This window comes from Eriocheir sinensis, chromosome 56 (assembly GCF_024679095.1).
Source record: "Eriocheir sinensis breed Jianghai 21 chromosome 56, ASM2467909v1, whole genome shotgun sequence".
NCBI lineage: Eukaryota > Metazoa > Arthropoda > Malacostraca > Decapoda > Varunidae > Eriocheir > Eriocheir sinensis.
In genome coordinates, this window is record NC_066564.1 from 7,850,330 (window position 1) to 7,874,321 (window position 23,992).

The 23,992-nt window shown below is 47.9% G+C and overlaps 1 protein-coding gene across 50 annotated transcripts in view; it reads right to left on the reverse strand.

Annotated features, from left to right (window-relative positions):
* Positions 1 to 6,676: 6,676 nt before the first annotated feature.
* Positions 6,677 to 23,992, reverse strand: part of LOC126984250 (mucin-12-like) — a 148,768-nt gene continuing 131,452 nt past the window's right edge. For 43 of the 50 annotated variants that reach the window (XM_050837874.1, XM_050837866.1, XM_050837857.1 and 40 more), the window contains 2 exons: positions 15,549 to 16,748; positions 6,678 to 9,408 (listed from right to left, as the gene is read on the reverse strand). In XM_050837874.1, the coding sequence (XP_050693831.1) occupies positions 7,406 to 9,408; positions 15,549 to 16,748 (3,203 nt within the window). In that variant the 3' untranslated portion in view covers positions 6,678 to 7,405. Of the gene's footprint in view, positions 9,409 to 15,548; positions 16,749 to 23,992 lie in introns of all 50 variants that reach the window. The other 7 variants (XM_050837824.1, XM_050837831.1, XM_050837828.1 and 4 more) reach the window with 1 other exon arrangement.

Here is a 23,992-nt window from a genome sequence, read left to right on the forward strand (position 1 = left end):
ACGAGGAGGAGGAGGAGGAGGAGGAGGAGGAAGAGGAAGAGGAAGAGGGGGAGTAGGAGGAGGAGGAGGAGGGAAAAATAATAATGGTAATAATAATAATAATAATAATAATAATAATAATAATAATAATAATAATAATAATAATAATAATAATAATAATAATAATAATAATAATAATAATAATAATAATAATAATAATAATAATAATAATAATAATAATAATAATAATAATAATAATAAGAAAGAAGAAAAAGAATAGGAGAAGATAAAGATAAAGAAGGAGGAGGAGGAGGATAAAAAATAAAAGTAAAGAAAAAGAGCCAGCAAATGGTGTGTGTCCTCTCAGGTGTTAATTTTCACCTGGCCATCGCACGGACGCTAATTAACGTGCGGTGATGAAGGGTTATTTTTTTCCTCGCCTTGTTATTTACGGGTGTTTTTTTCCTATGCACTGTGGCGTTTTTACTTAGTATATCGTACCTGGCTCGGTGTTCGTTTGTTTGCGTGTATGCAATCACCAGCTCGACCCCATCACCTGCTGGACCTGTGATCGGCAGGTGATCGACATCCAGTACCTTCCCGGGGCGAGCTTTTGAGCTGGTGAGCTGATCAGTGGCTAAGGCTGGGACCCTCACACAGCCCCTGCCCCCCACCCTGTCATCGGACATATCTTTCGTCTAGAGCAGGGCTGGAACCTTGGCCTGCCAGGCAATGCTGACCTTTTAGCTCATCGGTGGCTCAGTTGGCACGCTGGCCTTACTTCTATTCAGATGGCTCGGGTTAGATTCCTGGCACTTATTGGTGTACATTTCGAGATTTTTGACTGCGTTAATGCAGTTTTCCGAAACAACTTGGTAAATACACACACACACACACACACACACACACACCTGCTGTGCATCAGCTGTGGCACCAGTGTTTTGGGAAGACTTGGCTCTCGCCGTTTATCGAGTCACCCTCCGCCAGTCTGCCTCCCGGAGAGCTTCTAAGCAGGGTCCCCTGAAAACGTCAAGGATACGTTTTCTGTAGCATGAGCGGCGGTCACAGAGTCCCTTGATTGTAGCTACAACCTAAGCTTATGATGTCATCTGTGGGCCAGTTTTACCGTCCAATACACAGAGCCATAATTTCTGGGGTGGGTGGGGTAGGTTGCTAAGTGGGTACAGCTTCCCCAATGTTTTCTATATCGGAATCAAAATGTCCCTAAAAGTGCATATTTCTCAAAAACTCCCCCACCTGCGCATGCTCGCTTCCCTCGTCACCCTCCCCCACCCCCACCCATGCTGCTCTCTAGCCCCCCCCCTTCCCCCCCCCAAGAAATCTACCAAAATTAGGGGCCTGATACAGCAAGTTTGTAAGCTCCCAACCAAACAGAAAATTCTACGAAAACTCCTTGCGTTATGTTTGGCGTTGATATAAAAGGGAGGAAATCTTAGGGAAGCACACAGGGAATGTCTTTAGCATCTCGTATGTAGTAGAAATAACGAATCATTGTGTGAAGTATAGTTTGGCTTGGACGCGTACAATGCTTGTGTTGGACCCTCTGTCTGAACTTTTGCTGCCCTGGAAAACTACTTGAAAATTATTTATATACATTTCTTGAATTGAATTTCCTGATTTGTGTTAAGGGGACTAGGGAGTACAAGTGCACTTAAGTTTTTTTTGTGTGTGTTAAGTGGGTAGAGAGAATTTAACAATGCAGCTATTTTGTAAGTATGTGGTGTTAAGTTAGTGATAATGAAAAGTGTAAGTACCTCCTCATTTTCTCTTGTTGAAGGGTTAGTGAAGGTGATAGTGTAAGTAGCTTCTCATTTTGTCTTGTTGAAGGGTTAGTGAAGGTGATAGTGTAAGTAGCTTCTCATTTTGTCTTGTTGAAGGGTTAGTGAAAGTGATATTGTAAGTAGCTTCTCATTTTGTCTTGTTGAAGGGTTAGTGAAGGTGATATTGTAAGTAGCTTTTCATTTTGTATTGTTGAAATGTTAGTGAAAGTGATATTGTAAGTAGCTTCTCATCTTGTCTTGTTGAAGGGTTAGTGAAGGTGATAGTGTAAGTAGCTTCTCATCTTGTCTTGTTGAAGGGTTAGTGAAAGTGATAGTGTAAGTAGCTTCTCATTTTGTCTTGTTGAAGGGTTAGTGAAAGTGATAGTGTAAGTAGCTTCTCATTTTGTCTTGTTGAAGGGTTAGTGAAAATGATAGTGTAAGTAGCTTCTCATTTTGTCTTGTTGAAGGGTTAGTGAAAGTGATATTGTAAGTAGCTTTTCATTTTGTATTGTTGAAGGGTTAGTGAAAGTGATATTGTAAGTAGCTTCTCATCTTGTCTTGTTGAAGGGTTAGTGAAAGTGATATTGTAAGTAGCTTCTCATTTTGTATTGTTGAAGGGTTAGTGAAAGTGATATTGTAAGTAGCTTCTCATCTTGTCTTGTTGAAGAGTTAGTGAAAGTGATGTTGTAAGTAGCTTTTCATTTTGTATTGTTGAAGGGTTAGTGAAAGTGACAGTGTAAGTAGCTTCTCATTTTGTATTGTTGAAGGGTTAGTAAGTCTTAGTAAAAGTGAAAGTGTAAGTAATTTCTCTTTATACCTTGTCTACAGGTTAGTGAAAATGAGAGTGTAAGTAAATCCTCTGTATGTCTCGGTGACGGGTTAGTGAAAATGAAAGTGTTAGTAATTCCTCAGTATACCTTGTTGACGGGTTAGTGAAAATGAAAGTGTTAGTTATTCCTCAGTATACCTTGCTGACGGGTTAGTGAAAATGAAAGTGTTAGTAATTCCTCAGTAAGTCTCGGTAGAGGGTTTCAAAATAAGACAACGGAGGTAATTCGGTTTTACGTCTCTTTATTGAAGGTACAGGAAGTGTCAGCCTGAGCCGGGCAGCGCGGTTCTCAGCCTTGCATTATTGTCCAGAGTTTGGGGAGGAGGGGGGGAGGGGGTAAAGGCATCATCTCGTAGCTCTGTAGTCACGGATTCAAAACACCGGGTTGACGTGTGCACCGCCTCGTTAGTATTAGTAGCACTACTATACCGCTATTAGTATTGGTATGATTAGTATTATTAATAGTATCATTATTTATATATATGCAAGTAATCATTAAATAGCAGCCAAGGATAAAATATGTCGTCGCGTTTGACACCCTCCAAAAAATTCTCCATAAAATTAGTTAGTTTTGGGGATATTTGATAAAAGGTGAAACGGAGGCATTGGATTCGTCACGGAGAGGCTGAAAAAATGGCTTGTTTTCGCTACTGTTTGTCTTTTTCTTCGTCTATTTCGTCGTCGTCGTCATGGTGGTCGTAGTCGTCGAGAGAGCGAACGTGATTGGTTCTTTTATTACAACCAATGCCAACGATGGGTCAGGAGGGTGTGTCAGCCGGCTCTGTGTGACCTTTGACCTGACTTGTGGTGGTGGTGGTGGTGGTGGTGGTCAAGTGTTGTGGGGTTGAATACTTTATAATGCATTGGTGTTTGTATAATGTGTCGGTGTTTGTATTATTTCGCCTTTTATTTTGTTTGTTCCGTAGTGTCCTTTTATGTTTTGGTGTGTTTGTTAGTTGTGTTTTTGTTGTTTTCCTCGTGTTTTGTTGTCTGCTGTTTCTGCTGTTTCTGTTTGTGTTGTTTGCTGTTCTTGTTCCCGTTAGTCCAGGCTGTGACACCCTCCGTCGCCATGATTAATGAAAAGTTTCACAAGTGTCGCTAAAAACACACAACACCCACGGACACACTCACGGACACACTCACGAACAAACCCACGAAAGACGCCCCACGGCCCCCTTTGCATAGTGACCCTCGCCTTGTCCTCGGTCCCAAGTGTCTACCTGAGTGGCCACGCACCTGTCCTTCCTTCAGTTATTATTCACTCACGGAAAGTCAGTATATAGTTGTTTTTTTTCCTGCTTCCTTATTTATCAGTTTTCCTCTTTCACACACACTCGGCTTCCCCTCTTTTGTTTTCTTTGTTTATCTCATCAATACACACTTGCACCCTCACACAATACTCTGTCTGCCCACTATAGCTCACTCCATAATATCCGCTTGAGTCCACACAGTGTCACCAGCCAGAGGAATAGTTAAGGCAGAATCTATAGACGATGAGCCGATCGATCGCTTGGTTCAGAGGAGCAGCGTGATGTGATTTAAGTAAGCGTATGAACTAGTCCTTGAGTTCGTGAGTCGCTGAAGAAAACTGAAGACCCACTACCATCTCTCCCCTGCGAGGCGTCAGAAGCTACGTACATGAACAGTGAAACAGAAACGTCGTGTGAAGCGTTCAGAAGTGATCACTGGAGAGAGCCGTATAAAAGTGAGCTTGGTGCAGCAACAGATCGTAACCTTGGCAACATTGCAACTCTCTCTGGTCCGGTCGAAGTGGTTCCTGCTTCCGACTCGTCAGCTCTCGCGTGGACTTGACTCCCCGTTGGTTGAATCCTTGGTTGCTTCGCCTATACCAGTGGCTGCTGAGGAGGCGCGAACACACACAGAGAAGCGATTGTCCTCGAAAACGTACACGCACACACACACACGCACGAAACGAGAGAACACGTCTTGTCATTATTATTGTTACTCTTCTTATTATTACTATTCTTATTATCGTTTACCACTTAATCTCTGAGAACCTGAAAGTGTCATCAAGGAACCTTAAGGCCGATGATGTGATAAATCTGTTAACGGGATGAGCATGTGGATGAGGAGGGGGAGGGGGAGGAGGACGGTGGGGAAAGGAGACAGGAGATAAGGAAGGTGGAGAAGGCGGACGAAAAGATAGGAGATAGAAATAAGGCAGGAAGACGAGAAAGAGGGTTAAGAAATAGAAGATAGTTGAGAAAGAGGGATTAGGGGGAGCAGAAAAAAAAAGAAGGACGAGATGAGGGAGATGGATAAGGAATAAGAACAGAAACAAAAGGAGATAGAGGAGGAGGGGGAGGAGGAGGACGAGATGAGAAAGAGGGATAAAGAAGAGGAGAATAAAAAAGGGGGATAAAGAGAAAGAGGAGGAGGAGGAGGAGGACGAGATGAGAGAGATGGATAAGGAATAAGAACAGAAACAAAAGGAGATAGAGGAGGAGGGGGAGGAGGAGGAGGACGAGATGAGAAAGAGGGATAAAGAAGAGGAGTATAAAAAAGGAGGATAAAGAGAAAGAGGAGGAGGAGGAGAGGACAAGAAGGAATAAGTAATAGTTGTAGGAAGAGGAGGAGGAGGAGGAGGAGGAGGAGGAGGAGGAGAACATGGAATATCTAATAGGATAGGACGAAAAGGAGGAAGAGGAGGAGGAGGAGGAGGAGGACAACAAGAACTAAGTAATAGGAATAGGACGAGAAGAAGAAGGAGGAGGAGGAAAAGAACAGCAAAAAATAAGTACTAAGGAAAAGATGAGAAGGAGAACGAGAAGAAAGGGATACCAGGACATATAAGTACTAAGGAAAAGATGAGAAGGAGAACGAGAAGAAAGGGATACATCAGGACAAGGTTTCGAGGAACAGATTCACTGGTGTCCACACTCTGCTCCCACGTCAGCTCCTTTTCCTTATCACCTGGTGGAGCTACGCGTGTCACCTACAGGTTGTATAAGTTCAGGCACTTCATTAAGCAGTCAACACGGTAATGATGATGTCCATAATTAACGATGATGGTGATGATGATGATGATGGTGACGATGATGAAAGTCACATCTATTTATATATATAATTCATCTTTCTTCTCTATAACACTATCGAGTCTATGAAAAATATACAACAACTAATTAATCGACGTCACATTTATATATCTCTGTTCTCTTTAAACTTTCAAAAAAGAACAACGGGAACATAATTGGGGTCTGGGTTCTGCCTCTGGCCCGCCCCCGCCCCAGAGTGTTGAAAGGGTAAGAGGAAGGGAAAGGGAAGGAAGGTGGGGCAAGGGAAAGGTGTCAGTAGGCCATAATTTTAAACATTTTTGCGCCCAAGAACACGTAATTTACTAGTCTTTCGTGGGAGTTTTGGGCATTTCCAGGGGTACTTTTATGACCCTGGTGGTAGTCTGAGCCTTCTTCTGTACCGTGAACCTAAAAGAACACTCATTAGAATTCGATTAACCTCCTTTTTGGCCTTTGGAAAGAGTTGGTGTGAGGGGTGGGAGCATCTGACAATACCAACCAGTGTGTCAGCGGGGGGTTGGGGTGGGTGGGGGTCAGGCAGCATGGGGAGGGGGGAGCCAGAGTACCCATGGAAACACATTCATAGTATATGCAAACATGAATTGATATGAACTCGAATACGTGTTTGTATATGCACACTCTAATATGGAAACACGTACACGGACTTATGTACACACACACGCGCACACACACGCACTCACACACGCACACGCAGTACCAGGGAACATCAGGTCTTATATAACAATTGTCCTTTTCTTGAACGGTTTTATCATTTTCTTGTTAATGTCTTTCAACAAGTTTTCGCCTGGCACGGCTCAGCACCTTCAAAAACGTCTAGACTTTGAATACAGAGAAAAATAATGAAAGTTTTTACAGATGTGGTTTTAAGGTATTCTCTCTCTCTCTCTCTCTCTCTCTCTCTCTCTCTCTCTCTCTCTCTCTCTCTCTCTCTCTCTCTCTCTCTCTCTCTCTCTCTCTCTCTCTCTCTCTCTCTCTCTCTCTCTCTCTCTCTCTCTCTCTCTCTCTCTCTCTCTCTCTCTCTCTCTCTCTCTCTCACACACACACACACACACACACACACACACTCACACACACACACACACACACACACACACACACACACACACACAGGCATCTCCCAAGGCGTGAATCCTCCCTCGTTTGATTCAGCAGCGCGTGTGTCCCGCCAACACCCCTACACGGGCAGGCTTTCTCTCCCGCCAGATACTAAAATATGCAACCGCTATACAAATACTCTACAGTCATCGGTATTCTAAGCAAATCATTGAAACAGTAATGAAAGATGCAAACACACGCCCGCTTGGCAGAGCAGCGAGGGTCCCTGGCCAAGGCTGCCCGTCGCCCTGCACCCACCGCCCTCACTTCCAGCTGTGTATTCTTCTCAGTAGAGTGAGTGCACCGATTCAACTTGCTCGATGAAAGTTATATGATGCGAGACAGTGATGTAGGTTCACCGTGGGAAGACACGTAGGTGATGACTAGATAAGAGCGCCAACATGGATTTTAGTTGACTGCAGGAGGTGAGGAACGCGACGGCGACCTGCCAGGCGCAGCTGTGGCCGGGCTGTGTGTCTAAGGCCAATGTGCAGCGTCACCGCCAACACCTTGCGTTATCACAGGCCTGGCTCGCTCGGGGAACACAGGCAGTCGAGGGGAAGGTGTTCTGGAAGTTTGCTTACTCCACTGGTGACTGCTAGGGGATTTGCTTCCCTCTGAGGTGGTTACGGCCTGACCGGAGGCTTGGGTCATGGGATCGGATGTCAGGCGGGCGGGTGTGGGCGGGAGATGTCGATGGTGCGGACCTTCGAGGCGTCGTTGCTGAGGAGTTGCAGCTTGGCGTGGTCTGTCTCGGGCATGATGATGCACATGAAGGTGTTGCCGGTGGTGACGTCCCTCGGGTAGATGGTGAGTGGCGGGAACACTTCACCGACCTCAACGTATGCGGTCAGCTTCCTGTGGACGTCAGGGTACTGGTGGCGCAGGCTGATGCCCTTCTCGCGGAGGTGACGCACGATGTTGTTGAAGGCGATGTGCCGCGCCGCCTGCGGAGACGTATTGGAGTCGGGGATGGGCGCCGACGTGAGGATCAGCGTCTCCGGCTCGTCCATGTCCCGCGTGATGACATGACGCTCTGGCCGCGGACTCCACGTGTCGACACATCCGGCGCTTGGCCCACCGGCGAGCCGTAGCTTGGCGCAGTGAGACACCACCTCGCGCTCCCATTTGGGCGACGAGCCGGTGGGGATTTCGTTCATGATACAGATGCTGACATAGAGCACCAGCTTGTAGTCAATGTTGTAGTGTTTGCAGTACTCCGTTATCTGCTTGTACACCTCGGGGCCTGTCTCCTGGGGCAGCAGGTTCTGGATGGTCATATAATGCGTGTCCGGCAACTCCCCGCCGCCCACGAAGGTCTCCGCGGCTGTGATGTCGTGGAAGAATATTTTGACGGTGCCGCGGCCCAGGGCACGGATCCCCCGCCTCGCCACGGCGCTGACCCGCTCCAGCACCGCCTCGTCCTCCCTCACGCGCGCCACCACCTGCTTGGCCACCGCGAGGGAGCGAATCTTTTTACACTGCCGTTTGTGCCGCTCCCAGTGCTGTCTGCGGCACGCCCGCGAGCAGTAGAAGGTGCAACAGTTGTGGCAAGACTTGAAGGCGGTGCGAGCCTCGTCCGTGTCCGCCGTTAGACCACAACTCGGGTTGCGACATCGCATGAGATTAGAACTGCTCGACTCATCATCGGCGTCAACTCTTACGTTCTCGTTACCGTTGCCGTTTTCAGAGGAGGAGTCTGGCGGGATGTTCATGTGGCGTGGTGGTAGATGGAAAGTGACCCGCGGCCCCGGCGGTGGCGGCGGCGGCTGCTGCGGGCGGTGCTCAACGATTGATGGGACGGCTGCGATCACCCCGCTGAGCATGAGGGCCTCCGTCAAGGGGTCAGCCTGAGGCGCTGGAGCCACTTCCTGCGACGACCGCTTGGGAGGTGAGGCGCCCAGCTGATTGACTTGGCCGGAGCTGTGGCTGTCGGGAACAAAGTGGCCAGGAGCGTGAGGCTGATGGTGCCCCTTGTGGAGGCCTGTGCGAGATGTTTGGCCTGGCTGGGTGCCTGCCCGAGGGGAGGTGGCCTGGGGCTGGCTGGGGCGGCGGGCGTCAGAGGGAGCACTGCGGGAGCCCGACTGAGGGAGGGGACTGTGGTGAGCATTGACAGTGACAGGGCTGGTGGTGGCGGCCTCGGACGAGACACAGTTAGGGAGAGCAGAGGAGCGTGAGTAGTTGGGGAGAGAATGGGTGGTGTGGACTTGACGAGAAGCGGTGGTCGTTGGAGAGTAAGACAGAGATGTGAAAAGAGCGGTGTTGGGAGAGGAACTTGACTGTGGGATAGACTTGTTACCAGTGAGTGAGTCGTTAGTGGGGGCGGGGGTGAGGCGTGGGTGGTGTGGCGGGGAGGTGTGAGCATTCTGTGAGGGGGTGGTGTGGGTATGGGGTCTGGAGGCGGCGGAATAGGCGTGCGAGTGTGGGTGTGTCACTACAGCGGCAGACTGGTGCAGCAGGACGCCCGTGCCGGGGTCGGCCTCCGCCAGCTGGTTGGCAGCCGAGGTGTCCTCGGGGCCTTGTGCCTCCAGCGCGTCCAACCGCCGCGTGGTGGGCACCCTGCCATGGTCCACGTGCACGTGCGATTGCGCGTGCGCGATGCGGGCGCGTGAAGGAGTGTGCGTGGTGGTGGTGGTGGTGGTGGTGGGCGGCTCACTGTGAGGTTCACCTGCAACATGGCCGTGCGTGAGGTGGAGAGGGACGAGAAGAGAGAAGCAGAAAGTGAAAGGAGAAGGAGGAAGGAACAAGAGAAATAGCAAATGCTGCAGGCCGCCGAGGGCCCCTTGAGGCACTGAGCAGCCTGCAGCGACAACACTCGCGGACCCAGCACGAGGGGCGACAGCACGTCACGCCAACTTAGGCAGCAAAGTTAGTCAGTGAGTGGGTGAGTGGCGTGCCGTCGCCGCTCTGCGGGGGCGTGGCGCAGGGCTGTCAGACAACATGCAGCGTCCGCCCGAAGACGGAGGCCACGACGCGCGACGCCACCACAGGGCGCGGGTTGAGTCCGTGGCGGTGACAACAGTCTCCAGCGACGCGCGTGGCTGAGCGTGAGCACAGAGCCTCCAGGGGCGTGCCGCTAGGGGGGGAGGGTAGAGTGACGGGAAGGAATGGATGGGAAAGGTGTACAAGATTGCAAATATAGACAAGAATTCTTATGCCTGGGGATTTTTCGTCTCAAGAAAGAAGCCTGGTTAACATTTTTGTGCCCAGAGAACTTTGCAAGATGGAAGGACCCAATAGACAGATAAATACGGACCAATAAAAACATCCGCAGTCGAAGGAGAAATCAAGACAGTTTTTTATTACAAACTTTTTCGAGACTAGGGAGCAACGGCCCTGAGTGGGTGAATCTTAGCCAGTCTCGAGGATGCTCTGTGCTGCTGCCGGACATGACCTACACCTGTCATCCATCCAAGATAGACGAGCCAATCAATCAACAGCTTATCGTTAACTCTAGGGAAGCAATGAGCACGAGTTGTCATCTTGTGATAACTGAATGCTTGAACGAATTCCTTGCTTTATCTAAGTACAAAGAGACGGGCAAGTAACATTTTGACGACAGCATCAGGCACGCAGGCAGACAGACACACAGACAGACAGGCAGACAGGCAGACAGACGGGCACCATGCAGAGAGAGAGAGAGAGAGAGAGAGAGAGAGAGAGAGAGAGAGAGAGGAGAGAGAGGAGAGAGAGACCAATGCACAGGCGAACATTCCGAAAAATAATGAAAAATACGAGGACATGCTTATAAAAAATCGATAACCATGCTGAGTGTTGGGGAAGAGGGACGCATGCGCGCTATGTAAAACCTCATCGTGCGCAGGTAATGGACTACTGGACTACCACTGGGCCAGGTGCTGTGGTCTTAAATAAGGTTGCCCGCGTGTGACTTCAGTTAATCTCCCTCACGCTGCCTCACCCTGACGCCCGCTCAGCACCCCTAGGAAAGCACTACGGAAAGATGGGTTGGTTAGGAAAGAGCAGGAGCATCGGCAAGGGGTGGCTGTGGCCTTGTCCGGCGCGCCACCTAAACGTCAGTCAAGTATTAAATGAATCCACGAATCCACATCCACACCAACAGGACGGATATAAATACAAACCACTGCAACAGAAACAGCCAAAGGAAACATTTAAGGGGAAGTGTTTCTAATGGATTATCGTACGCGTGTATTCTTCTGCTATAAAAGTGAGCGATAACAACTGCAACAAGAACAACAATGGGAGACACTTAAGGGGATGTTTCTATATGTATCAACATTCATCATACGTGTTCCTCTCTTTAACGGTGAACGGTAACAACTACAACAGTAACAACACTTGGAAACACTAAGGAGGATTTACGTACCAATCTGTCCTCGTGTGTGTGGAATTGCTTTTTACACTCGCGGTTAACTAGTGAGGTCAAAGTGTTGGCTGTGTTTTTATTGTGTGTGTCGGCGTCTCCTGCCTCGTGTCCCTGAGATAAACGTTCACAAGAATCGGAGGAACGTGTGTTGTCTTTGGGCACGGAAGTCAGTAGTTGGGGCCAAGATCTAAGTAAGTGTGTGATCTTGGTTAGGGCTACAGTCAAAGATGGCTCAGAAAGAACACACACAAGAGGAAACTACAAACCAGAAGCCCACGGACTTTCCAACGCAAGAAGAATTAAGGGGCTATTACACTGGGCAAATTTTCCGTGGATCTTCAGTCAACCCACGATTTCCGCTGGCGTGGTTCTCATATTTCCGTGGTTTTCTGACGTGTCCACGATCTTCCAAAGCTACGGTAGAGTTCCTTGAATGACGGCGATATTACTCACCATCATCATCAGCAACAATAACAAGAAACAAATGAGAACCACGCCAGCGGAAATCATGGTTTGACTGAAGATCCACGGAAAATTTGCCCAGTGTAATAGTCCCTTTATGATGGGAGTTGACGCATCATGAATCTACAAAGGAAACCAACCTGAGCAATTTGATGAGGAACAGATTGACTTAGAAAGGACATTCAGAAGATTAGGCGACGTACCATGAGTCCCCTAACGCTTGCAAGATGATGGGAGGAGAGGAAACATGAACTCACGAGGAAAAGATCAGCGTAGGAACACCACGGACGGGGACAAAGAGAGGACAAGACTAAGCTCGAGAGGAAAATACCCAACACAGCCCATGAAAACTATGATGTATGGGCAGGTCACCGCTGGAGGATTTTTCAACGCACAAGAAGAATGCGGTTAACAAGAGCGTGCGTTGGTATAAGACTGGAAAAAAAGGATTAAGATTGACGAAGAGAAAAAAATCTGACCGCGTAGATATGTATGGTCGCTGTAGGAGCCATGGACGTTGTTAGCTATAAGGGTCGAGGAATGTCTTGTGTGAAGTGAGAGACGGAAAGAAAAAAGATATCCTCGTTTACTTTAGGTTCCCCAGTCGTCCTTTTCCATAGTGTTCCTTCCTAGACCTTCATAGGGACGAAAGCCTGAGAAGAAAGTGACGAGAACCTTCAACTAGTTCGTTTTTGTGTACATTCCGATTCCTCACTGAAGTTGGTGGCTGCAGCGGAATTACCGTACCCAAAGAGGTCTGAAGGCTGAAGCTGAGTATGCCATCGACGAAAGACGTCAACGAATAAACATGTTAGTCCGCTTCTCTACCCAAGTCCAGGGCGATAGGCATGGCAGTCCTCTTCCTGACTTGATGTTGTGTGCCTATGACAGCATATTCACTACACTGAGACCTGAACACCCCATCTTGTGTTAAGCCTGTGTCGGTGTTGTATTGTACCTTCCCTACACACCCCCAAACCTGCTCTGTCTTCCAGTCTACTCTTCTACTCTACCAGTCGTCCCCTGCCTTGCTCCACCCTTCTCGAGTCCCACGTTTGGTCTAGCACTCGCTCGTTATCTTATGCTTCCCAGCAAACAATCCTGTTCTGCCTCGCCCTCCCATCACATGTCTGTGCTACACCTGCACCCAGCACACCTGGACGCGTGCCGGCAGCGCAGCTGAAAAATGAAAAGCAAGTTATCGAAACAGACGTGCAGTGCTTTTCGTGCAATCATGCACATTCGGGAGCTCGCTAACGCCCAGTTCACATATCGGAACTATCTTGGTGTTATTTTTCGCTTCTGTTAATCCAAATATAATTTCCATATGATTCTAATGACACAGCCATCACATAATTCTAGCTCTGCGTCGGCTTCGAACAAGATGTGTCCTCAAGGTACCTCAGCTCATGTGGTCTTCATTGTTCCTCATAACGTTACCGTTACATTACCTAAGGTGCGAATGTCCCTCCTACCCCAGGAATCAGTCCCCATCTTGGCTTGATTAGTGTGAGTGCCCAGAGAGCACGACGCTCCCCTCGGTACCTAAGCCAGTAACACCTGCGAGGATAAATGACTCAAGTTCAAAGGCTGGCACAAACTGAGGCACCCGGGAGTCGCGAGCAGGCCGACTCCTTCATGCTAGGCAGCTTCCCCGACCAGCAGGGGAAGAGAACCAGGGCAGCGGCAGGAAAGTCAAGTGTAAGGGCGACGAAAGGCAATGAAAATCTGTCTAGAAGGGCAGTGAGTGGGGAGTCCCGTAGAGAGAGAGTGCAGCGGTGTGTGTGTCCGTGTGTGTATGCAAGCTGGCGCCTCCTCGACCTCCAGCCGTGGCCAGGCTCCGTGTCCTCAAAGGTCTCAGCAGTCATCGCAATGAACTCATTCTAATTTTGTTTTTGATATGATGAAGGTGAGCTTTGGTTTAGTCTTTTTAACTTAACAGCAGAGGGGAAAGTGCTGGGGGCCTTGTGACTTTTCATAAGCTTTATTTGGATCCATAATATACCTTTTAGGGGAAACACAGAAGAACAGGAGATTTAATTCAAGTCTGTGCAGGCAACAGGACTGTGGACTGCTAGGAGGAGGATAAACTCTGCAGCTACAACAATATAGGAACGGCTCAGGAAGGTCGGCATGAGGAGCAATAAGAATAAGGTTTCCTCAAGGTGCCGAGAAGAAAAGCTTTGAATAACAGCTTCAAAGACCAGGGCAAAAAATATATATCAGCCACATGACCTGGATCGGAGGGCATCAGAAAATAGATATAAGAAAGCTGCTATAAAATCTACAATTATAAGAACTAGAATAACTTTACTAATGGAAGAACAATTTTTGATCAGTGAACTCGGGGCGAGGATGTAGGGTGGGGGGTGGGGATGAACGCTGGCGGGAACAGGGGAGGAGGAAAGGGGAGAGGAGTGGGGTCTTTGGGTGAGGGGAAGAGGTTGGGGGCGCCTTTGAGAACACGGGGGGCGGAGGGAGCGGCGGAGTCAAGCTAAAGCCAGGCGTGGGCGGGGGCGTGGCAGGTCCTGCTCGCTCATTGGTCCAGGTGAGAGCCAGTCAACATGAGTCTCAGGTGTTGGTGGTGTCTGATTGGCTGGTTGGATTAAACAGCTCAAGAATGAATATCCATAACCTACAATATTATTGGTCTGATGTTTTTTTTCATTAATTTGATTTTGATATTTTTTTTATCCGGTTTTCTTTCTCCCACACGGTCCTATTGGTGTTGTCATCACCACCATCACCACCACCAACACCAGCATCAACAACCCTGCCATGGAAGTAAACAGCTCACCCGCAAAAGACCCTCATGACATCATCACCTCAACATTCAGCGGCATTAGCAACAAGAAACTAACAAGAGCCGTGACTGGTAACAAGAGTCGCCTCGCCAAGAAAACAAATCTATGCCGCATTCAGCATCGCAACTCCGCGTCTCTGCTTGCCTCCCGCAGCGACGCAGCAATCAGTCAGCGCCTCACGTGCTGGCCTGCTGGACTTGGCCGAGCGTTAACGAGTCAGTGTTAGGGTGAAGGATAATCACATTTCGAAGGATTCACTTAGTCGCTCATGTGTGTCGGAGGATCTCACGGCAGGTCCCCAAGAGTCGGAGCTTCCCGGCCACGCCCTCGCCTCGGCCGCACCGTCCTGCGGAGTGCTACTAATGCAGTGCCGAGCCACGCAGAGAGAGTGACGTCAGAGGTTGTACCTGGGGGGGAAGGGGGTGTCGACGACGACCAGAGGGGAGGGGTTGAGGGGGGCCAGCAGTGCTGCCCACGTTCTTTTTCTCTCTTTCTCTCTCTCTTTCTCTCACTAAACTACTGCTTGGTCATTGAACAACACAAGAGGTAATGTCGTTTGGTCCGTGATACTACACTACCTGTGCTTGGCCTGGAAAAGGGTCACGGGTCAAACGTCACCCTACGGTCACTGCTTCCTAGAAAGGTTAAAAGTGAGGGTCATAGCGACGCCTGTGTGGTGGTAGCAGACAAGTGTGGCGAGGAAGTGAAAGACTTACTCATTCTGTACACTCAAGGTCACCACTCGAGAAATTAACTGGAAATAGAAAGGTGTTTAAAAATTTGGAGATTGGAAAACTATAGCTCGAGCGCTGAGGGCGATATTTCAAGGTTGTGTGATCTCTGGAGATCGTGACTAGGACAACAACTGCCTGACAAGGTAACTAAACAGTTCTAGTATTTATTCTATATAGCACAATAAGGACCTCGCCTCAAGACCCATAGGAAATTTGAGAGGGAGACTTTACCAATGAGGTGTGAGGGAAGCCACGTGTAAGGCGTCCCGAGCCGGGGAGGCCGTGGCGCCCACCTCATGGAGGGGAGGGAGGGAACAGACATGAACATCCCGATGGTGCCCTCACGCTTGGGCCGGGGAGGGCCTCAGCGTGGCGGCACGAGGGCCGGGAGGAGAGGTGGTGGAGGTAACTCACAAAAAAGCAGAAGCAAACCATCACTTGGAAACTTACTCAGTGCTCTCACCTTCGTCCCGCGCCAAGAAGAAGGACACGGGGGAACCTTCTGGCGGGGGCGGTGGATGCTGCTGCTGGAGGGGCCGCGTCCCAGCCGCCTGCGGCTGCTGCTGTTGTTGTTGAAAGGTGCTGTCACCGCTGCTCGAGCTGTAGCTGAACGACTTGCGGTAACCTTCCGCCTTGCAGTTTGTCGGGAGATTGTGGTTACGAAGGCTGCCGTAGGTGTCCTCCTGGTGCTTCGGCGGGCAGTCCAGGCTCTGAGGCGACGACGGTACGGTGTTGTCCCTCTCCTGGGTATTCTTGGTGTAGCCGGGGTGGCTGAAAGGCCGCCCCAGGGGGTGGTGGCCGCTTACGGGGCTCGGTGACCTAGAGGCGGAGGGCAGCGCCAGGAGGGAATCCAAGACGTCCTCCAGCGTGGTGCTGTCAGGAACAAGGCTGGCAGACTCCGGCTCCTCGCCGCCGTAGTGCCCCGAGAATAGTCCGTCGCCGCTGTCTTCACTCCTGAAGAGCTCGTCGTAGCCCACCGGCTCACCGTAGGAGGTCACGTGCCGTTGAGGGCCCACGCTCTCCGCGGCAATCCCGGACGCCTCGCTGGACCTCCGCGACTCATCCTGAGCCACGGCGCCGAACTGGAAGGCCTCGTTGTGGGTGCTTTGGGTGCTTTGGAAGGTGGAGAGGACCGTGGGGGCGGGGCGGGGCACGGCGGGGTACTGCGCGGGCCGCACCACCAGCGTGGTGGGCGAGGAGGACGCGGCGGGGAGGTCGTCCTCGAACATCCCGACGGCGGGGCGGCCAGCAAGGTCATCTGCCTCTCCGCTGCCCGGCGAGGCCTCGATATCATCCCTGCTACTCCCGGCCCTACTGCTGCTGCTTCTACTGCTGCTGCCCACGCTGCCCCTGCTGCTGCACCCGCCGCTACTTCTGCTGCTCAGCACACTGCTTCTGCTATTTAGACTGTCTATGTTTCGGCTACTGAGGCCGCTGTTCACCGTGTCCGCCGTGCTGTGCCGGCTGTCTACGGTGCTGCGGTCCACTGTGCTTTGCCCGCTGTCGGAGAAGCTGTGTCTGCTGTCCGCCCGGCTGTCACCTCCTAGACTGCTGTCCACGATGACAGCTGTGCTGTCGTTGGTACTGGCTGCTGTGCTGTCTCTGCTGCTGTCCCTGAGACTGCTACACGCACTGCTTAGGCTGTTCACCAGACTGACCACCTCTGCAAGACAAGGGAGAATTACTGTCTGAACCAGGACGCGCCTTCGGTGACGGTGTGAGATAGTGACAGCAGTGACACGGTGACATGAAGAAGCATCGTGTAGTACGAGTGTGATAGTGACAACGAAAAGAATGTTACAAGAGTTGGAGATGTAAATGATAGAGAATGGGGGACACAAGCATGGAAGACAGGACAAAATGAAAGTGACGTGAGTGTGAAAATACGTTAATGGTACCAGTTAGTAGAGTGAGTTATACAAAAAAAAAGATACATCGAAGGGTTAAAACAGTACTGCAGACCACCCTTGGAGAAAAGCAAAACAAGATTCATAAAGAGTGACCACTAACTGAATCATTGACCACAAGTATAGACCACCAGGAACATATCTAGACTGAAAGGGAAGGAAATGTTAGTCGAGAATGCCATGTCCGAAGATAAGTGAGACTAAGCCACGCCACAGAACGAAAAGAATACAAGCAGTGTGTTACCGGCAGGCAGCAAAGTGTATCATTTCCATAACAACAGAAAAAAACTGAATACAAGTAAGAAAGAAATAGTTCATGGATTACCTTCCTCATGCAATGTTACACACTCAGAAAATAAAAGTAAAAACCAAGCATATTAGATTGTAAAAAAAGAAAACATTGGTACAAAATTAATATTCTCTTAGCTCAGCCATTTCTGTTAATCCCTTTTTCAGCACATCAGTTATCATGAACTCTTGAATGTTAAGGAAAAGTTAGTCACAATGCGAAAGCCTTTGGGGGCTCAAGGTGGTCATGTCCTAATTACCAGGTGTAAGGAGGTGTAGAGATGGGACGGGACGCCACACCTGTCAGGGTAGAGACGGGTACACTTCTGGTAGTTAAGTCACATAAAACACACGAAAATTAGCACCTGACTAGGAGGTTAGGTCACGAAATATGGTGCGTTAAAATGAATCAAACAAGGAAACTATTGATAAGGAAAAGTCAAAAAGTTAGATGATACGTAACAAAAAAAAAAAAAAAAAACAGAGGAAACTGAAATGATGGAAAACTAACTAAAGGGAAGAAAGGGAATACTCATGACTAAGACACGCGGGAGGATCTGAGGGACTGCCATCCTTGTTACAGACAGGTTACGGACGCGTCAGTTAGTGGACAGGACACATCGGAACGTCGACCTGCTGTTAGAGAGAGCGAACGTTGGCTACTGTGTGCACGAATGACGTCATGCGATAGGGAGTCGATCCATGCGCCACTATGGAGGGAGAGGGAGAGGAAGACCAGGGGAGGGGAAGGAGAGGGAGAGGGAAGGAGGACCAGGGGAGGAGTGGGAAAAGGAGAAAAAAAAAGGAGTGAGGAGAACAGCTGGTAAGGGGAGGTGGAGGAAAAGATAGGAAAGTTGAGTGAATAGGAGGAAAGCAAATGAAGGGAAAGGAGGAGGGGGTGATTGTCGTACTCTGAACACTGCATTCACCATTTTTAGGCTCCAAGACTGTCGTAACTGCACACATAACGACAGAAATTTAAAGTTATCGTTAAAACTGTTAAATATTGATCGTTTTCGTTTTTTCTGGTATATTTATTGGTCAGAAACTACGAAAATGCAATGCGCTGAGTACGGTAATTTGACAACGCTGGAGTGAAGGGAGATGATGGGGATTGGGGAAAATAAAGGGGCTTATACACTGGGCATATTTTCCGTGGATCTTCAGTCAAACCACGATTTCCGCTAACGTGGTTCTCAATTGTTTGTTGTTATTGCTGCTGATGAAGATGGTGAGTAATACCGTCGTCCTTCAGTGAAATCTACCGTAGCTTTGGAAGATCGTGGACACGTCAGAAAACCACGCAAATATGAGAACCACTCCAGCGGAAATAGTGGTTTGACTGAAGATCCACGGAAAATTTGCCCAGTGTAATAACCCCTTAAGTGGAGGAAAACAAAGGAAAGAGAGACAATGTGGGATGAGAAGCAAAAGTGTAGGGAAGAGATACAGGCTGGGTTTTGATGTTCATTCTAAAAAAAGAACAAAATTGTGACTAGCCAAGACAAGTAATACTTTTTCTCATGTGCATCTATTTCAGTACAGCTAAACAAGGGTAGTGAGACAGACAGGGGAGGTTCTAAATTGATTGATAAGATACCGTAACAGATCAGTGGGAATTTGGAAAGACTCGTTAGGGTTTGCAGTGTATGGTTGAGGAGAGCTAGCCATTGTGTGATAAGGCAGATCAGTTATGGGTACGTGGAAAGAGACAGACAGGTGGTACGGGTGTGGACTGACCAGGTGTGATTGTGTGAGTGTGATACAGAGCCAGGAGAAAAGCAAGAGGGTAGATAATCAAATATAAAGTGATGCTGAAGACTTTGGTTTGTGTTTTACTGTCAATATGAGACAAAGAGAGCAAAAAGGTATTAAAAGCTTAAGAAGTGTGAGAACGTGTTTGACTGACTGATACAAGAAAACAAGAATAGGAGGGGAGGGGAAGCTATAACTAAAAAAATAAGCAACAAAAAACGTGAAAAATAAAAGTACAGGATAGAAATACAAGAAAACTGGAATGGATAGGTGAGGGGAAGCTATTATTAAAACATGAACAAAAACATTAAAAAAATCTACAGGACTGAAATACGTGTTAGAGACAGGAACAGTGCTCTCACAAAGGGTGGCTGGGGGTGGGGGGGAGTGGAAGGTAAGGGACGGCAGAAGGAAGCAGAAGGAGGGCTATTTTTACAGGTCCAGGGAGGGATGAGGTCTAATGGACAGGGATGGATGAAGGGAGTGGACGAGGGTGGAGGATGTGGACGTGCCCTCTCCCTCTCCTCTCCCTCCCTAACTCTGCAGCAACGTAACTTACCAATCAGGGCTCCCACCACCACCACCACCTCCTCCTCTCCCGCCTCAACCCGCCTAGTGCTTTCTCTTTGTGCGTGCTAGAAGAGAAAACACGACATTACTCAGAGGGGGAAGCCGGGGCCGCCCTGTCCTGCCCCTAATTTCCCCGCCCTGCCCCGTTGCCCCTCCCTGCTGCTGTTGGGGGCGCTGTCTCTGCTGCAGCGGCCGTGGGGGGAAGGGGTTGAGGGGTGTACATGCTGGTGGTCTCTTTAGATGTATTAAAAGATTGTATTTGGGAGGTTTAAGCTGTATAATGTTGTGTGGATGGATGTGTTGTGTGTTGGAGTCATTTGATCTTTTTTTTTATTTTACTCATAGGTGTTTTTATTTTGCCTTTTTTATTTATTTTTGTTTGTGATACTCGTATATTACTTGATTTGTGGTAGGGTGCTAATGTGTAACGTGTCTATAGGGTGAGGGGGTAGAATGAATTGAGTGACTAATATACAGGTAGATATAATTAGTTCCGCGTTCTTTGGACCCATATTCTCAAATCTTTCGTCGCCCAAACAGACATATATGACAAGACTTTCGTAGGCGTTTTGGGCATTTCCAGGGGTAGTTTAATGACTGGTGGTACTGAAAGTGGTAGAGAGGAACTGTAATATTTAAGATTTTACGATGTTATAAGGAATTCATGTTAAAATTTACTGAGAAAAAAAAAGCTCTATACGTCAATTGAGAAATATATACTTTTCCTTGAGGCTAATGTCTTAACTCAGGCGGACCGGAAGTTTTCAAGTCAGAAAGGTTGAGAAATTTTTATTTATATCAAGGAATTTGCTTTTTCTTTTTGCTGGAATGAGGAGGGGAAGTGGAGTTCAGTGTGTGTGTGTGTGTGTGTGTGTGTGTGTGTGTGTGTGTGTGTGTGTGTGTGCTCGCGATCAGAACTAACTATATACATGTGTTTCCCCTACAAGTTGCTATCACTGACTTGACACATCTACTCAGCCTTCCACCACTCCGTCATTTACCTTTAGTTTCCCCAACCACGCAGTTCCTCATTCGTCACCCTTCCCCATCAACCCAACCCCGCACACACCTCAGTCTACCCCCAACACGCCCTTATCTAGCAATCCCTATGTCTGACACCTTCAAATCTCTACTTTAACACAATATCTGCTATACCATTTCAATTTCTCGTCTATCACCGTTTCTCTATCCATTTCCACTCGTGTTTTTACTTTCTACATCTATTTATACACCAGTTAAATGTACCTACCAGATTTCAGTCTCTACTTTCATCCCATACGCCTAATATCACTTCATTTCCTCGCTTGTCACTGTTTCTTATCTATTTCCACACTTGCTTATGTCTCCTACACCTATTTCTCCACCTGTCCTATCTACCACCGTTCATTTCCTACCTACGTTCCATGCACTATCTTCTATTACTTCATATTCTCTTTTATCGCTGCTCCATATATATTTCCACCTGTTCTATCTATACCTTTCCTTTCCTACCTACGACCCATACCTCACCTTCTCCCTTCTCCCTCACGCACACCTAAGGAGAGACGAGGTGATAAGAAGTCCCGTTATCACCACACACACACTGATTAGAGCGGCCACCTGATAACATGCTAATGGTATTTTTTTTTCTTTTTTTCTCACAGGTAATTTTCCACACTGAAGGTGATGGATGCCCCGTGCAGGTGAGTGACTATACCTGTGTGGGTTTACCTGGTGGTGGGGGTGACCTTCTTAGCGTTCTCGTGAGTAACCAGATTCTAGTTATCATTGTATTACTATTATCATTATTATTATTATTATTATTTTTACTATTACTACTACGACTACTACTACTACTACTACTACTACTACTACTACTATTACTACGACTGTTTTGTCTTCATGAGGCAAATCACGTTTGACTGAAATTTTCCGCGATAATTCTGCACGTATATTTGGCCGTATTATGACGTGGCTTTTTTATGTCATGATTCAAGGCTTAATGGCGTGTTATGTGGTAATTTCGGGCTATTACTGCCGCGGCACAACTTTTCCTCCATGTGCTCCTTCCGCCGCCGTGCCTGGAGGCGTGTGTGGCGCCGCCTGGCCGGGGGTGACGGTGGGAGGGGGGCTGTTAGGTCAGGTGGAGAGACTTCCGTGATAGGTAAAGGTGTGTGTGTGTGTGTGTGTGTGTGTGTGTGTGTGTGTGTGTGTGTGTGTGTGTGTGTGTGTGTGTGTGTTCCGGGGCCAGTCACAATGGGCCGTCGACCTCACTGGATTTATTTTTACTAAAGCCGCTCTGTTTCACACTCAAGTCAATCATTTGTTTCATCAGGTTATGCGAAGCGGTTTTTTCTTTTTTTTTCTTTTTGTTCCTTTGTACATCAACGTTGATATAATCCTTTTTTTTTTTTTTTTACTAAAGCCGCTCTGTTTCACACTAAAACCAGATCATTTATTTCATCAGGTTATGCGTAGCGATTTTTTTTCTTTTTGTTCGTTTGTACATCAACGTTGATATAATCTTTTTATTTATTTATTTATTTATTATTTTTTTTTTTTACTAAAGCCGCTCTGTTTCACACTAAAACCAGATCATTTATTTCATCAGGTTATGCGAAGCGGTTTTCTTTTTGTTCCTTATACGTCAACTTTGCTATAATCACTACCTACAAGTATCAAGCAGGTGCCGAGTGTGCATCTAATGTTACCAAGTGTTTGTCTAATATTTCCGTTTTTTTTTTTTTATACTCATCGTGAAGCTTACATTGTGTTACCTGTGGCTGCAGCAAAGGCAGGTGTGCGGGGGTGGGCCATGTGTCTGTGTGCATCGTGACCAATTAAAAGATAATAATTAAGAATAAACTAATAAAATAACAAACTAAAAGAATACAAACAACAACAATAACAGCAACAAGTCAGTCAAAACAGGAGCCACATAGAGAAAAAAAAAAACTACAGTAAAAAAAATCATAAAAACAACAAAAGGTAAATGAAAACAAAAGCGTAAACAACAGCTAAATGTATTGTCTTAACACAAGTTTATGTACACTTGGGAGCGATGTGCAGCCTTGCGGTGTACATTAGTCCCGGTGTGCGCTACTACACGGACTGATGTACACGTGCTCAGTGTACACAGAATTGTGGTGTACAAGACTCCAAGGCATACACAACCTAGAGCTGTGCAACGAATGTAGGCAAAAAAGTTCGTGGTGTACAGACTCTCAAGTACACATATAAGGTCGTATCATAAGACATTTCGCCGCCCAAGAACACATATTTGACAAGGCTTTCGTAGGAGTTGTGGGCATTTCCAGGAGTAGTTTTATGAGCCTGGTGTTAGTTTGAGCCTTCTTCTGTACCGTGAACCTCAGGAAACACATATTTGACAAGGCTTTCGTAGGAGTTGTGGGCATTTCCAGGAGTAGTTTTATGAGCCTGGTGTTAGTTTGAGCCTTCTTCTGTACCGTGAACCAAAGAAAACACTCATTAGAACCCGACTGATCCCCTCTTTGACCTTTAGAAATAGCTGATGTGACATGGCAAAGTGTCTTATAATACCGACCTTATAGATTTAACAGCGTGCACACAGGCCTTTACATGTGCACGCCTCCCGGATGTACACAGTCTCCTCAGTGTACAGTCCAGCACCCAACTACCTTATCAAGAGCTTTCGGTAAACCTCTATAAAGTAAATGTGTGGGTCTCGTCCGGTCCTCTCAGGGCGACGCACCCCTCCCCGCGTAGTGCCCCCTCCGTCCCTCCAAGCGAAGAAAACGGAAAATCATTTGACATGCAAGCACTCTATCGATCCTTCTTCAGATAGAATCATGAAAGGCTTTGAAAAGGAAACGGTGACGCCTTACAAGCGGCAAGTCACTCTCAAAGAAGACGAAAACCCATCCGTTTTTATACATACGTGAACGCAGGAATAAGTAAACCTTGTGTATATAATTAAAAGCACTCAAGTTTTAGAATTAGTTTGACCCTTGAAGGTCATGATGGGTTTAAGGTGAGAGGAGGGCGGGTTGTGTCGTTTAACCCGGTAGCAGCGACGGGCCAAATTTGTGGCTTTACCGTGTACCAGCGACGGGCCACATTTTTTTCATGATATAAACCCCCCAAAATAGACGGTGCATAAACTGATCACAAAATGCGTTGATATATATTATGAAGTGGTTTGCAAGAGCGATGATTTTTTTTCTCATTAATTCGCTTAGAGGGGCCTTTAAGAAACATAATCCCCGCAGCTACCGGGTTAAGGCGTCACGTGTGGGGGGTGGGCGGCCCTGAGAAGGCTGGGTCATGCTTCAACTTCACTCCGCTATCCTTTGTGAGCCTCTCCTGCACGCGGCCACGACGACGGCAGCACCACACCGACGGAGGCAGTGTGTGTGTGTGTGTGTGT